The following is a 578-nucleotide window of genomic DNA, read 5'->3' on the forward strand; positions in this document are numbered from 1 at the left end:
TGATGAATGAGAACATTAGTGAATGAGGAATGAAAACATTAGTGGATTAGTGATACTTGTTAGATATGTTGGCTGAAGACTACTCAACTAATAATCATTCCACGAGCTTTGTGTTTTGAATTGGAACTGCTGGTGGGACAAGCGCCTGGGGGTCACCTTCCTCACCATCTTCAACCTCATCGCCTACTTGGTGGACCTGGTCTACTCCACCAAGATGGTCTTCATCAGGGCACCTCCCTAAGGGCTCCGGGTGGCCCTGGTGGGGCGAGGGGTGGTGGGATGTGGCTGGAAGTGCCGGTGCTGGTGCTGGTTTGGAGCGGCCGGCGGAGCTGAGGAAGAGGCCGGACGCCTCGGAAAGCTCCTTCTCCCTGTGCCGGAGCGGAGAGCTGCGGGGTGCTCCTGGGCCCCACAGGATGCCCGGCCGGGGGGGCCGGGGGGCCGGGCTGGGGGGAAACAGGGTGCTCCCGAAACCCTGGAGCTGGGCTGGGGGGCTTTGGGATTAAATTGGGTCATTTTTCACTTGCTTCTGCTGCCTCTTTCTTCCCTTTCCCGGCTTTCTGCGGGATCCTCCCCAGTGG

General features: G+C 58.5%; 1 protein-coding gene across 1 annotated transcript in view; it reads left to right on the forward strand.

The window, feature by feature from the left end:
• Window positions 1-241, forward strand: part of LOC104079548 (myeloid-associated differentiation marker-like) — a gene marked incomplete at its 5' end in the record, with an annotated part of 585 nt that extends 344 nt beyond the window's left edge. The window contains one exon of the mRNA XM_009581619.1: window positions 107-241. Within this exon, the coding sequence (XP_009579914.1) occupies window positions 107-241 (135 nt within the window). The remainder of the gene's footprint in view (window positions 1-106) is intronic.
• Between the last annotated feature and the right edge of the window lie 337 nt (window positions 242-578).

This window comes from Fulmarus glacialis, unplaced genomic scaffold (genome assembly GCF_000690835.1).
Source record: "Fulmarus glacialis isolate BGI_N327 unplaced genomic scaffold, ASM69083v1 scaffold22517, whole genome shotgun sequence".
NCBI classification, from domain to species: domain Eukaryota; kingdom Metazoa; phylum Chordata; class Aves; order Procellariiformes; family Procellariidae; genus Fulmarus; species Fulmarus glacialis.